General features: G+C 41.3%; 2 protein-coding genes across 2 annotated transcripts in view; one reads left to right on the top strand and one right to left on the bottom strand.

Annotated features, from left to right (window-relative positions):
* The window catches only part of LOC307030933 (uncharacterized protein), a 354919-nt gene that overhangs the window by 139332 nt on the left and 193648 nt on the right, over window positions 1–21939 (bottom strand). Inside the window, exons 23-24 of the mRNA XM_079667564.1 lie at window positions 19313–19483; window positions 17492–17662 (exon numbers count right to left, since the gene is read on the bottom strand). Of these exons, the coding sequence (XP_079523690.1) occupies window positions 17492–17662; window positions 19313–19483 (342 nt within the window). The remainder of the gene's footprint in view (window positions 1–17491; window positions 17663–19312; window positions 19484–21939) is intronic.
* Window positions 7230–10244, top strand: LOC307030938 (general transcription factor II-I repeat domain-containing protein 2-like). The gene is made up of 2 exons (XM_079667571.1): window positions 7230–9784; window positions 9986–10244. Exon 1 carries the CDS (start codon window positions 7951–7953, stop codon window positions 9778–9780), a length of 1830 nt encoding a protein of 609 aa, XP_079523697.1. The 5' UTR covers window positions 7230–7950; the 3' UTR covers window positions 9781–9784; window positions 9986–10244.

Genomic DNA, 21939 nt, shown 5'->3' with positions numbered 1-21939 from the left:
ACTTTTTCAGAACATTTCAATTTTTCGGAAAATTCTAGAAAATGTTTATTTTTCTGAATATTTTCAATAAATTTACTTTAAAAAATATATTTTCCAGAAAATTTCAGGAAATTTTACATTTTACTTTCAGAAATTTCTTAATTTTTCAAAAAAGTCATAATTTGGACCAAAAGTTAAATTTAAGAACATTTTGAGAAAAAAAGTCTAATTGTCTTACTTTTTCTGAAAATGTCATAATTTGGACAAAATGTTAGAACTTTAAGAAAAAGCCAGATTTTTAGAAATACATTTTTTTAAACATTTTTTCCTAATCCTCATGATATTAAAAACACTTTTTAAATGATTTCTGTTTTGTACAACACATTATAATTAAGGAAAGTTACAGAGCAGCACTGTTTGTGTTTCTAGTCTCTATAAGGCACCAAAGATCACGTGATGCTGGAAACTGAGATCTGGATGAAGTCGAAAATACGATAAAAGGGAAAACATATTATTCATAGGATTTAATCAAAATAAATATGGATGATTGTAATCAGTGAGATCTCCCTGATACTCGACCCTAGCAGAATGAACCGTCACTAAACAAAGTACTAATGGAGTCAGACTTCAGGAACTGAGTCGTACCGTCTTTATGTCGGAGCTCTCCTGTGTTTCTGATTCTTTTGATCCCATTTTTGGGGTGTTTTAATGTATTTACAAACATTTCTGACTCACTTGGTTGTTGTTTGTTTTATTAAACAGCATGCATGTTTAAACACCTAACCTTGAAAATGTTATTTTCTTTGGGTTTTAATTGAACAGAGAGGCTCTGCATGTATTATAATGTAATGTATGTAATATAAAACACATTTGAATGACACGTTTTAGTTATTCTGGGTTTAACCGAAGACTCACTGCTTCTGTTCAGACGTCTCCAGTGTTATGTGGCAGTTTAAAAAAGGCTTGTTGATATAAAAGCCTTATTCATAAAGAATTTAAACCAGCTGTTTGTGTATATATCCATTTGTTGCATATGTAAATGTCTGCACACTATGTTTTAATTTAATTTTAAATACCAATTGTTTTTCTTTTATTCTGGAGTTGATGTGCTAAAATTGCCACTTGACACTTTAAGGGGGAAAAGCATTATGATGATGAAGAGGATGATGAAGATGATGTGCAGCTTCCCAAAGAAGACTAATTTCAACTTTCATTTACTGCTAACTAACAATTTCAAGGAAATAAAATCATTATTTTCCACCAAATTAATTGTTTAAACCCATTTTAGAATCATCAGTCAAGCTGTAACCTACATCTGTTTGATATTTTAATAAATTAATGACAACTTTATTTTCATTCCCTTATTCCTATATAGTCAGACTCCTATATATATATATATGTATATATATATATATATATATATATATATATATTATATATATAATGAATAAATACATTTGAAAGCATCCGCGTGTGTCTTTTGTTTAGGTTGCTATAGAAACGATCAATTCTGTTTTTAAAGGGACAGTTCAACCAAAAAAACTATTTAGAAATCCTTTATTGCAAAAACTCATGAATTTCTAACGTTTATCCTCCACTCCCCATGAGGGTGAAACACAGTGATGTGCTCTGAATAACGGTCAGAAAGATTTTCCTAAAAAAGTCAGATTTTAAAAAATGTCTGAAAAAGTCATTAATTTGAGAAAAACAGAATTTTACGGAGCCCCCTAGGGGACATGGAGAAGAAAGAAAAAAAAGTTGTATATATGTTTTATATATGTTTTTCGATTTCGTTATCGTATCATCGGACCTGAGGCCGTATGTTTTGGACACTCGGGTAAAGAGAGGGGCGGAGTTGTCAACTGATCACCATCTGGTGGTGAGTTGGGTCGAGTGGCGGGGGAAGCCTCTGGATAGACCTGGTAAGCCCAAACGTGTAGTTCGGGTGAACTGGGAACGTCTGGAGGAGGCCCAAGTTCAGGAGGCCTTCAACTCACACCTCCAACGGAGCTTTTCGGGCATTCCTGTGGAGGTTGGGGAAATTGAACCAGAGTGGTCGGTGTTCAAAGCCTCTATTGCCGAAGCCGCGGCGGGGAGCTGTGGTCTCAAGGTCCTAGGTGCCTCAAGGGGCGGTAACCCTCGAACCTCCTGGTGGACACCGGTGGTCAGGGAAGCCGTCCGACTGAAGAAGGAGGCCTTCAGGGATTTGTTATCCCGGGGGACTCCCGAGGCAGTTGCAAGGTACCGACAGGCCCGAAGGGCAGCAGCCTCAGCCGTGGCCGAGGCAAAGCAGCGGGTGTGGGAAAAGTTCGGAGAAGACATGGAAAAGGACTTTCGGGCGGCACCAAAGTTGTTCTAGAAAACTGTCCGACACCTCAGGAGGGGGAAGCAGGGAACCATCCAAGCTGTGTACAGTAAGAATGGGATGTTGTTGACCTCAACTGATGGAGTGTTAGGGCGTTGGAAGGAACACTTTGAGGAACTCCTGAACCCGACAACTCCGCCCTCTATGTTAGAGGCAGAGCTGGAGTATGACGGGGGATCGACACCAATCTCCCGGGGGGAGGTCACTGAGGTCGTCAAACAACTTCACAGTGGCAAAGCCCCGGGGGTGGATGAGATCCGCCCAGAAATGCTGAAGGCTCTGGGTGTTGAGGGACTGTCAGGGTTGACACATCTCATCAACGTTGCGTGGAAGTACCGAGGGAGTGGCAGACAGGGGTGGTGGTTCCCCTTTTTAAAAAGGGGGATCAGAGGGTGTGTGCCAATTACAGAGGCATCAAACTACTCAGCCTCCCCGGGAAAGTTTACTCTAAGGTACTCGAAAGGAGGGTCAGGCCGATTGTGGAACCTCAGATTGAGGAGGAACAATGCGGATTCCGTCCTGGTCGTGGAACGACGGATCAGCTTTTTACTCTCGCAAGGATCCTGGCGGGGGCCTGGGAGTACGCTTATCCAGTCTACATGTGTTTTGTAGACTTGGAGAAGGCGTATGACCGGGTTCCCAGGGAGTCACTGGGGGAGGTGCTTCGGGAGTATGGGGTGAGGGGGTCTCTACTCAGGGCCATCCAATCTCTGTACTCCCAAAGCGAGAGCTGTGTCCGGGTCCTCGGCAGTAAGTCGGACCCATTTCAGGTGATGGTTGGCCTCTGCCAGGGCTGCGCTTTGTCACCAATCCTGTTTGTAATATACATGGATCGGATTTCGAGGCGTAGTGGTGGGGGAGGGGGTCTGCAGTTCGGTGGACTAAGGATTGCACCACTGCTTTTTGCAGATGATGTGGTTCTGATGGCTTCATCGGTCTGCGGCCTTCAGCACTCACTGGATCGGTTCACCACAGAGTGTGAAGCGGCTGGGATGAGGATCAGCACCTCCAAATCTGAGGCCATGGTTCTCAGCAGGAAACCGATGGACTGTCCACTCCAAGTAGGGAATGAGTCCTTACCCCAAGTGAACGAGTTCAAGTATCTCGGGGTCTTGTTCTCGAGTGAGGGAACAATGGAGCGTGAGATGGGTCGGAGCAGGGGGAGCGGTACTGCAGTCGCTTTACCGCACCATTGTGACGAAAAGGGAGCTGAGCCAGAAGGCAAAGCTCTCTGTCTACCGCGCCATTTCCGTTCCTACCCTCACCTATGGTCATGAAGGATGGGTCATGACCGAAAGAACGAGACCGTGGGTACAAGCGGCCGAGATGGGTTTTCTCCGCAGGGTGGCTGGCGTCTCCCTTAGGGATAAGGTGAGAAGTTCAGTCATCCGGGAGGGACTCGGAGTTGAACCGCTCCTCTTTTGCGTCGAAAGGAGCCAGTTGAGGTGGTTCGGGCACCTAGTTAGGATGCCACCTGGGCGCCTCCCTAGGGAGGTGTTCCAGGCACGTCCAGCTGGGAAGAGACCAAGGGGTGGACCTAGGACCAGGTGGAGGGATTATATCTCTTCGCTGGCCTAGGAGCGCCTTGGGATCCCCCAGTCAGAGCTGGTTGATGAGGGGAAAAGAAAGTTTGGGGCTCTCTGCTGGAACTGCTACCTCCGCGACCCGACCACGGATAAGCGGGAGAAGATGGATGGATGGATATATGTTTTGCGAGATCTCGCAAAACCTTTGCGAGGTCTCGCAATACTTTTGCGAGATCTCGCAAAACCCAGTTGCAGTTTGTAGACAGTCCCTAAGCACTCCTCTCCCTGTTCAAGCTGCAGATTGTGACCAATTCTTGATGTTTAGCTCGGATGACGGCGCGTATCGAACTGTTTTGATAAAAACGACTCTGTAGCTCGTTGTCTATCTTGCTATGATTGTAAAGTCATGTTGTTTGTATTTTTACAACGTTATGTTCATGAGTTATTGATCCGCAAAACTCGAATCTGTCAATAACTCAGCTCAGAGGGACGTGCATGTCCCCTCGCTCTGAGTGTTCTCTTGAGGTGTCTTCACTTATGTGAAACCCTTTATATATACAGTCTATGTGTGAAACCTGTGCCTATTGCCAAGCTCTGATGTTATATCTTTATATTTAAGGCCAAGCTCAAAGTAAAATCGATGAACCGCTCCATTGTTGTGGTTTCTGTGTTGCCGTAGCAGCCGAACTGACCAGGAAGTACATTGAGCTAAATTAAATGTATTGCAAAATCTCGCAAAAGTATTGCGAGATCTCGCAAAGGGGTTTTGCGAGATCTCGCAAAGGGGTTTTGCGAGATCTCGCAAAGGGGTTTTGCGAGATCTCGCAAAAGTATTGCGAGATCTCGCAAGGATTTTGCGAGATCACGCAAAACATTTTTATTTATTTTTTTTCAAATAATTTTTTTTTCTTCTCCATGTCCCCTAGGGGGCTCCGTAGAATTTTGAGGTAAAATCATAAAAAAAAAAAAAGAATCTGAAAAAGTCTGAACTATTTTTAAAAAGACTGATTTTTGACCAAAATACATATTTCTGAAATCATCTGAAAAAGTTGGAATTTTGAGGATTTTACTGGTAAAGTCAAAATGTTGAAAAATAAAATCAATTTCAGTTTTATTCCTAGAAAAGTCAGATTTTTGAGAAATAATTTCCAACTGACACCTCAAGGGGGACGACTCGGACGAGCATTGTGATGATGTCTTTAAAGGGACAGTTCAACCAAACATTTGTATTTTTCCTCAGAGACTGAAGCAAGGTAAGACCCAGACTTTCCATTTCTATTCCATTTCTCCTCATATTTTTCATCGCCTACCTTCATCTCATCCGTCCTCTCCCTGCCTCTCTTATTATAATCCTCTCCTCTTCCTCATCTCCTCTTCCTCATCCCCTCTCCCTGCTGAAGTCGTCTTTCCCATTCCAGCTTCGTAGCAGGATTCCTCTCATCTCCCCTCTTCCTCCTCCTCCTCTTCGTCGCTGTATCTGTGCAGCGTCACTTCAAAATGCTGCAGAGCCTGTGAAGACTTGCTGGAATAGAGAGTGATCTTGCTCAGTACTAGAGACAATATATGGAGCAATATTCTACTTTTTCACGTGTCAAAACCAAAACACTTTTATAAAAGAAAAAGTCGTCTGGGCTACATCACGCTGAAATATCTGTAGACTTTGGTTCAAACTGTGGATGTGAAACCACTCAGGAGATTCTCCAGAATTGTGATTGTCAGAATAAAAGTTTAGGAAGCTTTTTTTGTTAACTTTCCGAGGATAAAATTAGACTTTAATGTCTTTAGCTTGGATCTATTAGATTAGCAAACATGCAGCCTGTCTCCTTTGAACAATTAACACAATGAATCTTCTTTATTTAAAAAAATAAATAAATGCTAAAGCCTCTCTCATTCATATGTACTGGACGGAGATCTTTCAAACTTGATCCCAGGTGTTCAGCACTGAACTGGATCCAAATCCTCTGGCTGCCCTATAGAGTGGTGCAGGAACGAGTCCTCAAACCAGGAAGTGAGTCAGCATTTCACCACTTCCTGTTCCCTCGTCTCAGAGTCAACGGGATTTTTTAACTCGTTTTTGGAAAATATCTGGAAATAAGGTCTGTGGTTGAGACAAATGTAAGAGACGGATCACGTTTTGTTCTACGACATTAAATCCATCAGCAGTGACCCCACTGGTGATTTCTGAAGAGTTGGCGTGTCTGAAAAACGATGGTTGTTACCAAGTGGCTGAATAGGACTAATGAAGCTCAGCGTAAGTTCAACCAGGAAGACAGTCTTTACTCTTCATTTACTATTCCCATGTACCTACTCTCTCTCCTCTCAATAAGTGATCGGGGGCGTCACTCTCCAGCTTAACCAATCACTTCGCTCTATTCCCAAGAGCCTATCATAGCGCTCTGCTAAGCCTTTTAAGTCTGCAGCTCCCTCCTCTGACAGCTGTCATTTCAGGTGACTCGACGCAACCCTCCTCCCCCCCTTTTCACCTCCTGTCCCTCTGAATCCAGGGTCAAGCTAAGCCCCTCCTCTTCAGACCGACCCAACTATCCATTCACCACCACCAGGGTCTAGACCCCGGGGGGGTTTCATCGGATCGGTTCTACCCTCCCGAATGATACTTCCTGCACAACGGGGCCTAATCGCCAAAATCACCATTACATTCATTTGTGTATCTCTGCAATAAATATGTATTCTTACATCAAAGCCGTCTCTCCTGATTGAACAGAAGTTGTGGAGGACGTTGTACGTCATTACGCCGAACACATAAACACTCCTCTGAGTTTGTTTGCCCTGTTCTGCTTGAAAGCAAGTACCTGCCTCCTGCAAACTGTTCAAACAAACGCTTCAACTCGTACCATTTAGAATCTGTGTTTGAATATGGATCTGAAGTTGGCGTGACGTTGAAGTCGTGCTGCTGGACTCGGCTGTAGTTCCTTTACAGCATAACGTTAGCATTTTGCTTCTGGCCGTTAGATTTATGATTCGAACATTTGAAAAGTAGGGTAGACATGTGGAGATTATCCGACTGAACAAAACGTGCATTTATCAAACAGGTTTGTTTTCCACAGATCTTATTTTTTACAATATTCCTAAATCCTATGGAGAAATCTCGTTGCTTTTTGTCGAGGGAACCAGCAGCTTCCTTCAGGGTCGGCCTACAAAAATACGTCATCACTGCACCGCTCTATTTGGGGTCATAGGAAAGGAGATGCATTTAACTGCAGAACGTCCATCTCTGTCCTTTGCTCTCTGCTAGCTGGTTGACGGATGTAATGTCCTGCATGAAACTGGAAAAGATCAGATATGAACTTCTATACTGAAACAGGACATTTCAGGAAGCCTGGGGACCTTTTTTAATGTACTCCACACTCTGTAAAATGATCTGTTATTGATAGAGCTTATGTGCAGCATATGTATGTGTGTATGTATGCAGTGTATGTAGCATGTATGTTTATGCATATGTATTACATGCATATATATTAGTTTAACAATATTTCTGCTAAATATTTGTGTGTATGAGGCTCACTAGCAGTGAATGTAGGGCAGGGTTCCCCAGACTACGGCCCGCGGGCCGCATACGGCCCGCCACGCCCCTTTGACCGGCCCTCCACCTCTCTGCACCTCACCATTTGAACTGGCCCAAAGAAGAAAAAAAAAAAAGAAAAAAAATTATAAAATATTTTTTAAAATATTTTATTTTAGTTGTCCAACTTGTTTTGTGAAATAATAACATGACTCTCCAAACGAGGGCGGTAATCGCTGTTCATTCCGTCACCTGAGATTAGAACTCGAGGCCGTCAGTATGTAGTGGCCAGAGCGGCTCTGGTAGTGGCCATGAGCCAAACAGTGGAACTGTCAATCAGATCGCCAGCGCCTCTATCACGCTTTAAAAGCAACGTTATGTAACGTTCTGGTTGACATCTGTTACATTTGCATCTTGTTTTTTTAACACTAAAATATTTTTTTATTAACCATTTATATTTTATATAATTTAATATGTGTCTGTATTATTTATATGACGTATGTTTATGACCGAATTTCCGCCACCTTACAAGCTGATCGAAGTCATGCGCAGAAAATATTATGCTACAGTTGAACAGCAGTGTAATGGCGTGCAGTAAAGTGAGGAAAATTGACAGAGAGTGTCGGGTTTTTAAAGAACAATGGACCAAGGATTATTTTTTTGTTCCATGGAAGGACCGTGCCATTTGTATTATATGTAAAGAAAATGTGGCCGTGTTTAAAGAATTCAACCTTCGCCGCCATCACGAAACCCGGCACAGAGAGTATGCTAGCTTGAGCGGGCTAGCGAGAGATGATAAGGTTTGGCGTCTGAAAGGCGGACTAGCTGTTCAACAGGATGCCTTCCTTCGTCAATCCCGGGTCAACCTGGCTGCTGTCCGAGCTAGCTACAAAGTAGCTAACCTACTGGCTACCCACGGCAAGCCGTTCACAGACGGAGAATTCGGGAAGGCCATGATGCTGGCTGTGGCCGAGGAGGTGTGTCCCGAGAAGACAGATGCCTTCCGTGGGGTGAGTCTCTCAGCACAAACGATGACGAGACGAATTGAGGAGATGGGGGGAAACGTGTTTGACCAACTGAGAGAGAGAGCCGCAGAATTCAAGTGTTTTGCTTTAGCCATGGATGAAAGTAATGACGTACAGGACACGGCACAACTGTTGATTTTTATTCGTGGAATCAACACACGTTTTGAAGTGTCAGAGGAGCTGGCATCACTGAGAAGCCTAAAAGGCACAACAACTGGAGAAGACCTTTTTGTCGAAGTGTGCAAAACAATGGGCGAACTTGGTCTGCAATGGGCTAATTTTGCCAGTGTCACTACAGATGGTGCGCCTTGCATGGTCGGATCTACGAGGGGTCTAGTAGGGCGCTTGAACGGCGAGTTCGAGGAACGAGGTCTCGCCCCACCGATTCAAGTCCACTGCCTGATTCACCAGCAAGCGCTGTGCTGCAAAGTTTTGAAGTGGGCGTCTGTGATGAAGGTGGTTGTGCACTGTGTCAACTACATCTGGAAAAATGGGCTGAAACACAGGCAGTTCCAGGCCTTTCTCTCCGAGCTGGGGTCTGCTCACCAGGATGTGCTGTACTACACCGAAATCCGGTGGTTAAGTCGAGGCAAAGTATTGCGCCGTGTCTACGACCTGCTGCCCGAAATCAACACCTTCCTCCAGTCTAAAGGCGAAACGGTACGGGAGCTGACCGACCCGGAGTGGAAATGGGACCTCGCGTTTTTAACTGATGTGACTGAACTGTTGAACCACCTCAACCTACAGCTCCAAGGCAAAGGGAATCTCATCAGCGACATGTATTCCCACATAAAAGCATTCGAGGTCAAACTGCAGCTCCTTGTGCGACAGGTCCAAAAGCTGGACTTCACAAATGTCCCTGCCACCCAAAGCTACTGCGCCGAGAAACCAGCCGCCCCTTTCCCAGTCGCGAAGTGCAAAGATGCCCTGGAGATGCTGCAGCGAGAGTTCAGTGTGCGCTTCCGCGAGCTTCATGTCAACAACAAAGACATAAGTCTGTTCCAGAACCCCTTTGCTGCTGACATTGACGACGCACTTCCCTCTCTTCAGTTTGAACTAGCCGAGCTGCAGAACTGTGATGTCCTTAAAGAGGCATTCAAGCCTGACCACCTCCTTGAGTTCTATGCTGAGCTACCAGAGGGCACTTACCCAAACATTAAACAACATGCTCTGAAGATGTGTACCGTTTTTGGCAGCACCTACACCTGCGAGCAGACGTTTTCCCGCATGAAGCAAATAAAAAATCCAACGAGGAACAGACTCTCAGATGAACATTTGCATCAAACTTTGAGACTGGCAACCACTAGGCTACACCCAGACATCGGACTTCTCACCAGCCAGAAGCAAGCACACAGTTCACACTGATATGGTAAATATACTGATTTTAACTATTACAATTTTATATGGCTGTAAACATGAACTATGATTTTTTGATGAAATATGATTAATGTTTTTAATGAATTTGAATGAATAATGCTACACTGTATTTGTAAAATCACATCACAAGGAACAACAGGCAGCATATTTATGTAATTTACTGAATGTGTCCAATGTCATCCCTTTATGCCAGGTTTCCAGGCAGCAAGAGAGGGGACTGCAACTGCTGACCTCAAAGATCACTGCCCATCCATCCTTCTTCCACCCTGGCTACAAGTACCAATTCAGTTCACCTACTGCACATATTGCTGACTTCCCATTCTGTTACTCTCTTCTAGTTTAACCTGCCGAGGGTTTACTGCTCAGTCTCTCCTCCCAATCTCTTCTCTCAGCATCTGCCTCTCCATCGTTGTCTCTCTCTCTCCCTCTCTCTCCTCTCTCTCTCTCCTCTCTCTCCTCTCTCTCCTCTCTCTCCTCTCTCTCCTCTTTCTCCTCTGTATGCACTGCCCCTCATCTCAATCTCCTATTTCAAAGGGATGATAATTGTGCTGTAAAAGTGTTTGGGTGCTCATTGCATTTTCACCTTGAACAAAAAAAATCTCACCTGAATATACAAATAAGAGTTGGTTAGTTGATATATTGTTCACCAAGTTTCTTGTCTTGATGATTTCTCATCTCACTGTAATATAGGCCTACCATTTCTATTGTATCACTCATAAACTGTCAATCACCATGTTTTTCTAACCTTTCCTTGCTATTTTTACATGGTTGTTATTAGAAAATAAAAGGAATACCTGTGGTATTTCAAATTGAAAAACATGTGAAGTACTCACTTCTTTTGCAAATCACTTGTAATGATGAACTATTTTGTGCTAGAAATTATGGCTATAACAGGCAGTGGCCTAGTATACAGCCCACATGATCGATCCCGGCCCCTCATCACAGTCAGGAACGATAATGTGGCCCCCAGAGAAAAAAGTTTGGGGACCCCTGATGTAGGGGATCACTTTAGTCGTTATTGTTTGTGCTTTCTTTTATTTTTCTCTTTGTACATATAACCAGTACAAACAATTGTGTCATTTGCATACATTTTGCTTTCCATTTCTAAAAGGACAAACCCTTGTTATGCGTTCTAGAAACGCAATAAAAATATTTTTGATCTGAAAGTTACATCAAAGTCAACTTTATTGTCAATCTTTCAGTTTGTGTGTACAGACAGAGAGATCGTTTCCCACAATCCCAAATACAAAAACATGAAATCAAATATCCTTTAAGATGATGAAATACACAGGAAACAAACTCCAAGATTTATGGATAATTCAAGAGAAAAGCACTCGGATAGAAACATTTGAAATATTTGTAAAAGAACATTCTGAGTAATTCTTATAGTTTCATTTTTATAATCCACAAAGTATCTGCTTTGACTGTAGTCAGAGAAACGATGTTTACGTCGTCTTCTCTGTTTCTCGTAAGGTCTCCCTTTCTGCTGGTCGCTTGTTAGCAGACCCTTCACGCGATAGCAGAGTGTTCTACAAATATCACTCGTCACCGGCTTGAGCTTCAATATCAGGATCCATGTATTTATTATCCTCTCAAGAATGGAAGTAGTCATCACACACAGGGCTGCGTGGGACAAATAGTTCCCAGAGTAGAGTCCTTGATATGCTTATATACAAGAGAGGGAGTTACAGTCAACAAGATGGAGGAATACCGGTTCAAAGCAGTACGCTGACATTAGTTCAGATTAGCTAAGGCCTGCGTAAGCAATAAACATGACAGTCATATGTCTATCTCTCTAGGGGCCGTGTCATCATGCCAATCTGAGGAACATAGCTATCATAACTTCAACACAGTGTCTCATGAGCGTCATCCATGTAGTCAGACATCCGGCTACGTACACAGCTACGTAGGGCCTCTGTTATCATGAGCTACTCTGATACAGAAGGAACATTCAGTATTTCCCCAACACAGAGCGAACAGGTACAGGAGGTGTAGAGCGAGGGATCATTGTCCACTAGTTCATCGATCGCAGATGGCGTCGTGCTTGCGGACGGATACAAAATATATATATATACGAAATATACTTTGTCGGCCGTTAATATACCTGTATACAAGTAGAGTCTATGTGTGGGAAACCCTGCAGTCTGAAAGCATCCTTTTTTAACTTTAAACATGATCTTTAATAATTGTGTAGTTTAGTTTAACTTCACGAGGTCGACCGGTTGGACTCTGGTTCTGGACCAGCTTGCAGGCCTGGCTCCAGGAGTTCTTGGAGAGAAGGACCGCTTCCTGCCGCAGGACTCAGAGTTCCTGAACATGGAGAAACAGCTTCAGTTATTATGCTCCAAATATCTGGATCAAAGTCACAGAAAGAATGTGTCTGCAGCTCAGAGAGTCCTGCTGGGAACCCAGAGATGTGGAGGAGCCCAAAGTTTGATGATAGAAATGTAGAGTACGGGTCCCCAGCACATAGAAGCTGCCGGATGCTAACCTGCATATGTTGGGAGAGCTTTACAGATCAGGAGAGGAACTAAGTACATTTACTCAAGCACTGTACTTAAATACCATTTTTTACTTGAGTATTGCCATGTTATGCCACTGTGTACTTCTACTCCACAACAGTTCAGAGGTACATGTTGTACTTTGACTCCACTACATGTCTTTAATCCCTTTAGTTACTTCACAGTAGGGGTGTAACGGTATCCGTATTGGTCCCGTACTGTCACGGTTCGGTACATGCAGTCACACAACCAATACGCCTTTTTTTTTACGAGTGGGAAAAAGTCCTTCAGGGCAGTATCCACTACACTATTTATACTCCAGGGGGCGGTATTGCGCCTAAAAGCTGTTTGCCAGCCGCCCTTAAACAACAAATGAAGAACAAGAAGAAACACAACAACCAAACGAACACAATACAAGAAGAAGAAAAGTTAGAATGGTGATTTCAGATAACACACAGGAGCTAGAACCCACCTGCTTCTTTTAAATCAGCTGTGTGGGAACATTTCGGGTTCCCTGTGGACTACAATAACCATGAAGTGTGCGAGTGGTGGATCGGACGAGGACGGTGTGTCTGCGTTGTTAGACAGCGGTGCGGTATGCTAATGGCAACACGCCAAACATGTTGAATCATATCAGAGGGCATCAGCCAGATTTGGCAATCACCGGAGCCCGGCAAAAGACAACAGCAGTTCAACAGCTTCTCCCCGCTGTTTTTAATAAACCAATAGACATGAAAGACCAAAATAAAGAACGGAAGCTTTTGGCATATGTTTTTCAACGACTTTGCGCTCTTGAAACACTTTCTTCTTATTTATGATGTAAGATTTTCAAGACATTCTTTTGAGTTTTACAGCTTGATACCTTTTTGTTTGACATCATTATAGATCATATGGCCATCTGAGTGTGTGTGGTACTGTGTGGTTTGTTTTGAACTGTTTAATAAAGTTAATTATTCAAAATGGTTCCTTATTTTTAAACTGAAACTTGCACTACTGTTCAAAAATAAATAACAACAAACCTGGAATTATGCATTTGGGACTTTTCTTAGCTTTTTCTTGTTGAACCGAACCCGTACCGAACCGTGACCCCCAAACCGAGGTACGAACCGAACCGTGACTTCTGTGAACCGTTACACCCCTACTTTACAGATGTGGATGAATGATGTGAAATCTAATCAAGTGTTAAATCAGACTTTAGTTCCACCTGGAGTAAATCCACCAGCTACCCTGCAGTATACAAAGTCATTCAGACTAGCTGCACCTTTAGCAGCTTTGAGAACACTTTCATGATCAATCATTATAAAACATATCATATCTATTATTCTGAAATGGACCAATCTGCACAACGACTACTTTTACTGTTTCTACTTTCACTAGATTTTGATGAGAATACTTTTCTACTTTTACTTGAGGAACATTTTGAATTAAGGACTTTTTTTCTCCAGAAAAACCAATAACTACATTTATTCCGTGGTGAAACCTCAATAAACAAACTTCCCCTCTCACCTTTCTGTGTGTCTTCACTTCCTGTCACCTGAGAGGAGAAGGAGAGAGAGAGAGAATAATGATGATGATAAAACATGAAGAGAAACATCCAGAATGATGAAGAGAGAAAAACAAGAGTGTTGTTTTCCTCTGAGGTCATGCTCCATGAAAGAGTTTCATATCTGGATGAATGGAGGATATTCAGTACTCACAGGTCTTCTGGATCGTGGCTCTGATTGTCTCATTATCTCTGATCCTGTAGGGATGAACACAACCCAACAGTTTTAGATCCAGTTTAAAAGAAGTGTTTGTTCTTTGAGTCAGCTTCAGAGTCCTGACTGATCTCATGCTTTCCATCCCATCATATCTTCTCTGCAAACACTACGACTGACTGCTCTCAGCTGCATTACAGGAAGGAACCAGTCATTAGTCTAGAAACTAAAAACATCCCATCAAAACAGACTACCTTTTCCACTCTTCAGTCAAACCCCATTTGTCTGTGAGAGAGCTGATTACTAAATGTCAAGTCAAAGTCAGCTTTAGTGTCAATCTTCCAGTTTGTGTGCACAGACAGAGAGATCGAAATACCGTTTCCCACAATCCAGAATATAAAAACAAATGTAAATAAAAATATGTGTGCAAATATTTATAAATATATACACATAATCAAAGACACATGCTTACATTAAGACCTAAATAAAACAATACAACAATCAATATATACAAAACAAAATGACAGTGGCTACAAATAAATAATAATATATATAAATGTTTGCATTTCCAGCTGGCCTTCTATAGTTGATGGAAGAATGAGAGAGCCTGCAGTCAGTGGGTAACATCACTGATCTGTTGAGATTCCCCAGAGAGAGAAACACCTCCCTGTGTTTGATACAATACTGCTGAACCAGCAGAGACCCGTTACTGACCTGAAGGTCTCCAGTCTGCAGTCTGGACTCTCCAGAAGATCTCTCAGCAGCTCCACTCCTGAATCCTGCAGAGCGTTGCCACTCAGGTCCAGATCTCTCAAATGGATGTTGGACTTCAGAGCTGAGATCAGAGCAGAACAGCTGATCTCTGACAACCTGCAGCTCCTCAGTCTGAATAAAGAAAACATGATGAGGATAAAAATCAGTTTATAATCCAGTCAGATGTTCAGGTCTGAAATGTGCAGCTCATCATTACTGCGTCCTAATCAATGATCTTTCCCTGAATAACAGTGACCGTCATTCTGTTATTGAGGATCATCTTTATATCAGCCTTCTGTTTATTATCTGTGAAAACACATCTAAATGATTGGGAACTAGGGCTGCTCGATTAATCGATATCGCGATATCAGCTTGTGCGATTACATAACCGCAACAGGCTGTGATTTAATTAAATAATCAAATGTGCGTGGTGTAGAGCCGATGAATGGGAGTCGGAGGCGGTGTGTTTAATATGGAACTCCACACTTTATTTTCCATTTAACTACAAACACAAGAACGTGCTAGCTGCATGCTACTGTGAAGCTGGAATGCTAACAACAGGAAACCGGAACACCAAGTGTAGCACATCCCTCCGAAAGATGGTCGTACACTTGACTGATGATTTCTCATTTATTGAAAACTCCAAAAATCAACGTAAGAGCTACACAAAGACACAAAACAACAACTATAGTTAAGCTTCACTATTAGCATCACTTTAGCAAACCATTAAACAAGTGAACCGCGAAGTTATAAGACAGTATAAACGAATCAGGACACATGTTTATATCAGTGAACACTAACCTTGTGCCTCTTGCTAATACTTTAATGTAAACTCTTTCTTTTGATATAGCCGTATTTAAATGTAGATATCTCCGTTAATGTCTGTACTTTATCTCCGTTCATCTCCGTCAAGTGTTTTTCTTTGGGAACAGTAGCTTCCTGTTAATAGGCAAAGTCGCCTTCAAAATAAAAGCATGTCTAAATAAAACAGGAAGTTGAGTTAAATTACACTTAAGAAATGTATACAATAGCAATGAAAGTAACAAAAACAATGCAATATCCTTTTCAGGTTCATTTGTTTGGGCATCCAGATGTCTTATTTAATGAACATGTGCATGTGTTCTTATATTTACTGGATAGTAGTGCAGAAAGTATGCAGAGAAAACCTTTATTTTCAAAGAAGATATATTTTGGCATTTATTTTATTTTGTCAAATCCTAAGTTATTTTCAAACAGTAGCCTACTACTCAGATATTGCTGTTGTTATATTTGTTTACGATTCTTTGAGAAATACAGATTTCAAAATGATCATTTGTCTGTGCTCTTTCCTTTCCCTGACCAAGCACATATTACACTTTGTTCATTCAATCACAAATCACAATATTGTCCACAATAATCGCAATATGACTTTTTCACCAAATCGTGAAGCCCTATTGGGAACTAGGGCTGCAACAAACGACTAATTTGATAATCGATTAATCTATCGATTAATGAAACGATTAATCGATTATTCGGATCGTTAAGGTTTTAACTGTACTACTACTTATATCAATACTGCTTATCGATCCGGTCCTTTTAACGATAGTATTAACGGTTCTTTTGACAAGAAATAAGGTAAACTAACTCAACAAATTGTGAACAAAACTAACATTGCTTTTTATTTTAATTAAATGCATAATATTTCACATCAAAAGAAACAACAACGTTTTAACAAATTATATTAAATAATGTGATGATAGAACTGTAAACAGAATAGCTGAAACTTTAACAAAATAACTAATTCAGTTACCTCTAATCATTAAGCTATGTTTTTATAACTGAGTTAACTCTGTGTGTTGCTGCTAGCATACATAACACCTGACGTGGAAAGGTTACTCTTGGACGGGGCTACAGAGCTACGAGAAAGACAGTCGAACCCGGTGCATTTCTCCGTCTGAATGTGGTGCACTTTTGCTAAATGTTTAGACAAATTGCTCGTTTTACCACCTTTATATGATAAACTGTTATTGCACTTTTGGTAACGAGCATTGTCCACATCGAGACGGCTAAAGTTTAACCACACCTCGGAGCGCGTTCTCTCCGCCATCTCCTGCGTGTGTGTGTAAACTGCCCCGCCCCCTCGCAAGCAGGCGGGGGAGAGATCGCTCGTCTGAATTCGGAAGATCGAAAATACATTATAGACGCATTTTGTAGTCATATTGCATATTAGAAACTGAGTTGGCGACACTAAGACTGCGATATAATGTTTATGTAGCAATAATACATAACATTTGTTTTTAAATGTCTCCTGTACCGATACAAAAGAGTGATAACGTTGGAGCTTAACGGGGTGTAGAACACATGTGATGACGTCACCAACGAATCGACGACTGAATTAGTTGCCAACTAATTTGTTAATCGATTTTAATCGATTAAGTCGATTAGTTGTTGCACCCCTATTGGGAACATAAACATTTCTATGTCAGAAAGTAAACTTTATGTAAAACTAATATTAGTTCAGAGGACCTTCTTTATTCAGACCATTTACTAAAGAAAACATACATTTACTTTAACAACTAACAGTGGAAGAATAATAGTTTCTTTAGGAAACAATCAACTGTTATGACTGCAGACTACATTTAGAGAAATACAAATGTGAATAAACAACATTTACAAACGTATGGATGTTATATATATGTAGAAGAATAAGTTGAATAACTAATGAAACATGTGAGATCTCCAGCAGTAACAGAGAGTCAGTGAACTGACCTGAGGGTCTCCAGTCTGCAGTCTGGACTCTCCAGAAGATCTCTCAGCAGCTCCACTCCTGAATCCTTCAGAGCGTTGAAACTCAGGTTCAGATCTCTCAGATGGATGTTGGACTTCAGAGCTGAGATCAGAGCAGAACAGCTGATCTCTGACAACCAGCAGCTCCTCAGTCTGAATAAAGAAAACATGATGTAACTTTAGAAAACAAAGTTCCTGTTTGAAATAACTCCAGGTTTAATAATCTGTTCAGAGTTAAACAGGGTTTTAATGTCAGAGATGATTTAGAAACAATCCACTGATAATCTGGATCTTTCACTTTGATCAGATGTTTAACAACTCCTTCATCTCCCTCACAGCTCCTCAGTACTGACAGCATCTCCACTGACTCATGGAGCACAGTGAAGTGAAGTGAAGCACAGTAGAAGCTGCTGGGAGTCCCAGCAGCTTCTACTGAAGCCAGTCCCTAACTCCGGGGACTTCCGTCCGGGGACTCCGGGTGGCAGTATACGCCGTGAAGTTGTTTGCGGCCTGCCAGTTAACCCAAAGCAGAAGAAGAAGAAGTAACGTCAGCTGCTTCATTTGCCTAATCCTTCCCCAGGGACTTATTCCGGTGTGAACGCGATCTGAACTTAGTTCATCAGAACTAAAGAGTTCTGATGAACTAAGTTCTCATGAACCTTTGTGGGAAAAGTACTGCGGTGTGAAAGCGCCTATTCATACAAATATCTCGGGACAATTATTGACTCAAAATGGAGCTCTGATCCAAACTGTGAAGCTGTGTGCAAAAGGGGGCACCAGCGTTTGTACTGTCTGAGGAAAGTGTCCTATTTTAACATTGACAAAACCAGGATGATTATGTTTTATCGTGCTTTTATCGAGTCAGTTCTGTCTTTTTCACTAATGTCATGGCAACCTGACTTTAAAGAGCAGAGACTCTCTGAGTCAGATCATAAAGTGGTCCAGCAGACTGATTGGTGAGCCACAGCTAAACCTGGAGACCCCTGTACCTCAGGCAGTTACAGCTGTTATCCAGCTCCACATTAGACGATGACTCCCACCCTCTGCACTCAGAATTCAAGCTTCTTCCTCCGGGCCGGAGGTTACTCGTCCCAAGGAGTAGAACGAAGCGGTATACAAACAGTTTGATCCCAGCAGCTATTGCACAAATCAACACATCATAGGAGCGTCACACAGATGCCTATTTTTATTTATTCATTTAATTGTGAATTTTGAATGTCCATGTTTGTACTAGTGTTTTCCTTCTTAAAATGTTTTTCAAATATTTGGAGATTTGGTTGAGCAGGGTATACTTGTACTTTTACTTGTCCTTTATTAGAGATGTGTTGTTTGTGTTTGTTTTTAGTGTCAGGATGGAACCCTTGTGTCTTTTTCTCTGCAAACAGAATCTACCTACGGGTACAAATAAATAACCTGAACCTGATTCAATCACAAATCACAATATTGTCCACAATAATCTCAATTTGACTTTTTCACCAAATCGTGAAGCCCTATTGGGAACATAAACATTTCTATGTCACAAAGTAAACTTTATGTAAAACTAATATTAGTTCAGAGGACCTTCTTTATTCAGACCATTTACTAAAGAAAACATACATTTACTTTAACAACTAACAGTGGAAGAATAATAGTTTCTTTAGGAAACAATCAACTGTTATGACTGCAGACTACATCTAGAGAAATACAAATGTGAATAAACAACATTTACAAACGTATGGATGTTATATATATGTAGAAGAATAAGTTGAATAACTAATGAAACATGTGAGACCTCCAGCAGTAACAGAGAGTCAGTGAACTGACCTGAGAGTCTCCAGTCTGCAGTCTGGACTCTCCAGAAGATCTCTCAGCAGCTCCACTCCTGAATCCTGCAGATCGTTCCAGCTCAGGTTCAGATCTCTCAGATGGATGTTGGACTTCAGAGCTGAGATCAGAGCAGAACAGCTGATCTCTGACAACCTGCATCTCTCCAGTCTGAATAAAGAAAACATGATGAGGATAAAAATCAGTTTATAATCCAGTCAGATGTTCAGGTCTGAAATGTGCAGCTCATCATTACTGCGTCCTAATCAATGATCTTTCCCTGAATAACAGTGACCGTCATTCTGTTATTGAGGATCATCTTTATATCAGCCTTCTCTTTATTATCTGTGAAAACACATCTAAGTGATTGGGAACTAGGGCTGCACGATTAATCGAAATCGCAATACCAGCTTGTGCGATTACATAACCGCAACAGGCTGTGATTTAATTAAATAATGAAATGTGCGTGGTGTAGAGCCGATGAATGGGAGTCGGAGGCGGTGTGTTTAATATGGAACTCCACACTTTATTTTCCATTTAACTACAAACACAAGAACGTGCTAGCTGCATGCTACTGTGAAGCTGGAATGCTAACAACAGGAAACCGGAACACCAAGTGTAGCACATCCCTCCGAAAGATGGTCGTACACTTGACTGATGATTTCTCATTTATTGAAAACTCCAAAAATCAACGTAAGAGCTACACAAAGACACAAAACAACAACTATAGTTAAGCTTCACTATTAGCATCACTTTAGCAAACCATTAAACAAGTGAACCGCAAAGTTATAAAACAGTATAAACGAATCAGGACACATGTTTATATCAGTGAACACTAACCTTGTGCCTCTTGCTAATACTTTAATGTAAACTCTTTCTTTTGATATCGCCGTATTTAAATGTAGATATCTCCGTTAATGTCTGTACTTTATCTCCGTTCATCTCCGTCAAGTGTTTTTCTTTGGGAACAGTAGCTTCCTGCTAATAGGCAAAGTCGCATTCAAAATAAAAGCATGTCTAAATAAAACAGGAAGTTGAGTTAAATTACACTTAAGAAATGTATACAATAGCAATGAAAGTAACAAAAACAATGCAATATCCTTTTCAGGTTCATTTGTTTGGGCATCCAGATGTCTTATTTAATGAACATGTGCATGTGTTCTTATATTTACTGGATAGTAGTGCAGAAAATATGCAGAGAAAACCTTTATTTTCAAAGAAGATATATTTTCGTATTTATTTTATTTTGTCAATTTCTAAGTTATTTTCAAAAAGTAGCCTACTACTCAGATATTGCTGTTGTTGTTGTTGTTTATGATTCTTTGAGGAATACAGATTTCAAAATGATCATTTGTCTGTGCTCTTCCCTTTCCCTGACCAAGCACATTTTACACTTTGTTCATTCAATCACAAATCACAATATTGTCCACAATAATCTCAATATGACTTTTTCACCAAATCGTGAAGCCCTATTGGGAACATAAACATTTCTATGTCACAAAGTAAACTTTATGTAAAACTAATATTAGTTCAGAGGACCTTCTTTATTCAGACCATTTACTAAAGAAAACATACATTTACTTTAACAACTAACAGTGGAAGAATAATAGTTTCTTTAGGAAAAAAACTTTATTTATTGTGAAGGACATGTGGAATTGTTTTTAATTGTATCCACTTATGAAAAAAATGCCCACCCGCATTTATGTCCTTCATAAGAGGTTAGGATCTGACCCGGATGACACACACACACACACACACACACACACACACACACACACACACACACACAAGCTGTTTGATCCTGGTTTCCCTTGATCTCTACCCTTTGTAGTTTGTACACAAAACTATCCTAGAACATTAGAAACATTTTACATTTTCTCACACTGTCCCCCTCGCACCTGCACGCTGGAGGAGGGACTAATCAGAGACATCAGTGTAGTTACAGTGAAGTGCAGAACTTCAATTATCTACCAACAAAATGGCCAAAAGATATTCTGCTCAGAGCCTTGGAGCTAATAATGGAGGAGAGTGAGTGGAATGCATTAGAAGAACACGGTGAAGTGGAACAGGAAGACATTTCTGAAGACGAGGATAATGTGGAGGTAAACTCAGAATTTGACAGCGAATTGGAAGATGAACTTGACTCAGAGCCAGCTGCTGGATAACCCCCACAGCCAGCTTCTGGAAGACCCCCACAGCCAGCTTCTGGAAGACCCCCACAGCCAGCTGTTAGGTCTGTGGACCCTCAAAGGACTCCAAGACACAGACTACATGCAGCAACTGCAACAAGTACACCTGTGCTATACACAGGAAGAAGTTCTACACCATGTGTTTCCTAAACAGACTTGCCCATTGACTCACATGATGTTCTGCAGCGTCACTTCATCAATATCTTTTTCGGATATACTGTATTTTATGAATAGTGACTGTTAATTGTTTTGATTTGCTTTGTGTTTATATCTGTTCTATGTCATTTATATGGATGTTTCCTTCTCTCTCTATTTCACAGCCAAACACTTTTGGATGTGTGGTTCTTGTGTTTTAATTGCTGCTAAATTGCTTTATTTCCTTCAGGGCTTTGATTATTATATGACAGATTAAAAATAACAAACATTAATGAAAAAATG

This window comes from Notothenia rossii (genome assembly GCF_949606895.1).
Source record: "Notothenia rossii genome assembly, chromosome: 3".
Lineage (NCBI taxonomy): Eukaryota > Metazoa > Chordata > Actinopteri > Perciformes > Nototheniidae > Notothenia > Notothenia rossii.
The sequence above is the reverse complement of the archived record's forward strand: the minus strand, read 5'-3'. Positions and strand labels throughout refer to the sequence as shown.